At 33.4% G+C, this 2,107-nt stretch overlaps 1 protein-coding gene across 1 annotated transcript in view; it reads right to left on the reverse strand.

The window, feature by feature from the left end:
* The window catches only part of LOAG_16999 (hypothetical protein), a gene marked incomplete at both ends in the record, with an annotated part of 4,383 nt that overhangs the window by 1,056 nt on the left and 1,220 nt on the right, over positions 1-2,107 (reverse strand). The window contains 5 exons of the mRNA XM_020449656.1: positions 667-774; positions 921-1,146; positions 1,369-1,432; positions 1,486-1,572; positions 1,884-1,968. Of these exons, the coding sequence (XP_020306796.1) occupies positions 667-774; positions 921-1,146; positions 1,369-1,432; positions 1,486-1,572; positions 1,884-1,968 (570 nt within the window). The remainder of the gene's footprint in view (positions 1-666; positions 775-920; positions 1,147-1,368; positions 1,433-1,485; positions 1,573-1,883; positions 1,969-2,107) is intronic.

A 2,107-nucleotide genomic window follows, 5' to 3' on the forward strand; every position in this document is an offset into this window, starting at 1 on the left:
TCGACCAAACACAGAAATCAGTCAGAAACACGGTTGTCCTCTGTTATTGCATATTAAAGCACTAGAGAAATGATCAGCAAGGATATCATGTTATTTTCCTGCTATAGTGTATCATAGTACTGACTACTGTATAATGAAGATATAACTAAATCCTACTTTATATTTTTGTTCCGTACGTTATAAAACACGCTGGAAAATTATCCTGTAACTACAGTAATTAGAGTGAGCAGAATCTGAACCTTTATCTATCGCTTTCATGTAAAGGGGCACAAATCCAGTCTATGATATATAGTGAGTGGAACACTATTAGTCATAATATTGGAAACCTACTTCAAAATTGGGTGGGAAGATCTGGTTGCCAGTAAAGGCATGGCAGTTCATGCAGCTATTTGCACTTCATTTCTGTTGGAAGTTTTTGACACTCGTATGGGTAAAGTGAAAGTGCCCCATACAAGTAACACAACTTTGCTACAATTTAGCACCTACATTAGCGACCAACCGTTCGGACACAATTGCTCGCCCTTGAAAGTGCTTCGGAATCAAACCCTTAACATCATACTTCCAGAATTTTAACCACCACACTATGCAAGCAACAACCCTAACTTTCCCACTCAACAGATGACTATTTACTTGCACAAATTCACCAAAACTTAAGCATACAGAAACCTTGTTTAACGTATCATCCTTGCTTGAATTTGAACTCTTTCCTTGATCACTCACAACCTCGCCATCTTCCAAGTCATCATCATTCTCTGGTGTTATGGTTGCAACCGCCTTCAAATTGTTACGAAAACATCATAATCAAATTATATTTTGTTTAAGTTTGTTAACAAGAAATCCTTGATAAGCTCCCTTTAAAAGAAGTACGCAATTCTCAGTGTGATTCCTGACAACAGGTGACTTCGTAACTCATCAAACACCTGATCATTAAGATCTGACACATCTTTGCTAGCAAATATTTCTGCATGCTGATTTGATGAAAGTAAAATTCTATCTTCCATAGTGAAGTCGAACTGGACAGCAGTTCCAGTTTCTTGACGTATCCTGGTTGAAGAAATGTTTTCAACTGCAGTACATTGGGCTTCTGAAGTGCTCACGACACTGCTGCAGGTAATGGCATCACCTGTACCGATTGAGTGAAAAATACTGAAAATGCAACGTAATTCACGAATTCGGTTAAGCTCAAAAAATCAATACGGTACAATATCACCGAAAAGCAATCTTGTTACCTCTTTCTTCTTTTTTTTTGATCGAAATATGATTTCACAATGATTATATGTTTGTGATTAGTTAACATCTATATTGCACTTCTCACCACTAATTCGAAATTAGGATCAAATAATAGTTGACATTTGGAATTATGCCTACCAAGGTAAATTTGGTGCAGTCATTTCTGTTGTAGAATCGGCAACGGCAATTTCGGTTTTCGATGCTTAAAATATCAAAATCAAGAAAGAAAGTAAACTGCAGGCGATCAAAACATACTTTTAAAATGAACATACTTTAATACCGGCATTGATAAGTGCCTCGTTCTTCTCTCCTTCAGATTCACTGCTTTCCGTAAATCCCTCCCTAAATATAATACTTGCAACAAAAAAAGAAAACACATTGAATACTAATGTTAATACTTTCCTCCTAACAATAATACTATAATATTAATATTTTCCTCTTTTATATATTTAATCAAATTGAATTTTTCAATTCACTTCCTTACAATTATGTGCAAGGAAGTGAATTGAAAAATACTGAAGTGAACTTGCTACTTACAAGTAAATAATCCAAGATCAATAACTGTACACTGACAGCAAAAGCAAATATAAACAATGACAAGTCTATCGACTTTGCAAAAATCTACGAAAAAGATCAACAAAAGTAGAGCTAACCTTTCAAAATAGTATATATATTCTTTTTAGACATACCACTCAGCTCTTTAAGGCATAAATTGCGAAGTTCCGCTTCTTCTAATTCCTTAAACCATAGTGAAAATGTTTCGAAAACAGCATAACTGTATTATATATGTATATATATATATATATATATATATATATATATATATATATATATATATATATATATATATATATATATATATATATATATATATATA

This window comes from Loa loa (assembly GCF_000183805.2).
Source record: "Loa loa unplaced genomic scaffold supercont3.33, whole genome shotgun sequence".
NCBI classification, from domain to species: domain Eukaryota; kingdom Metazoa; phylum Nematoda; class Chromadorea; order Rhabditida; family Onchocercidae; genus Loa; species Loa loa.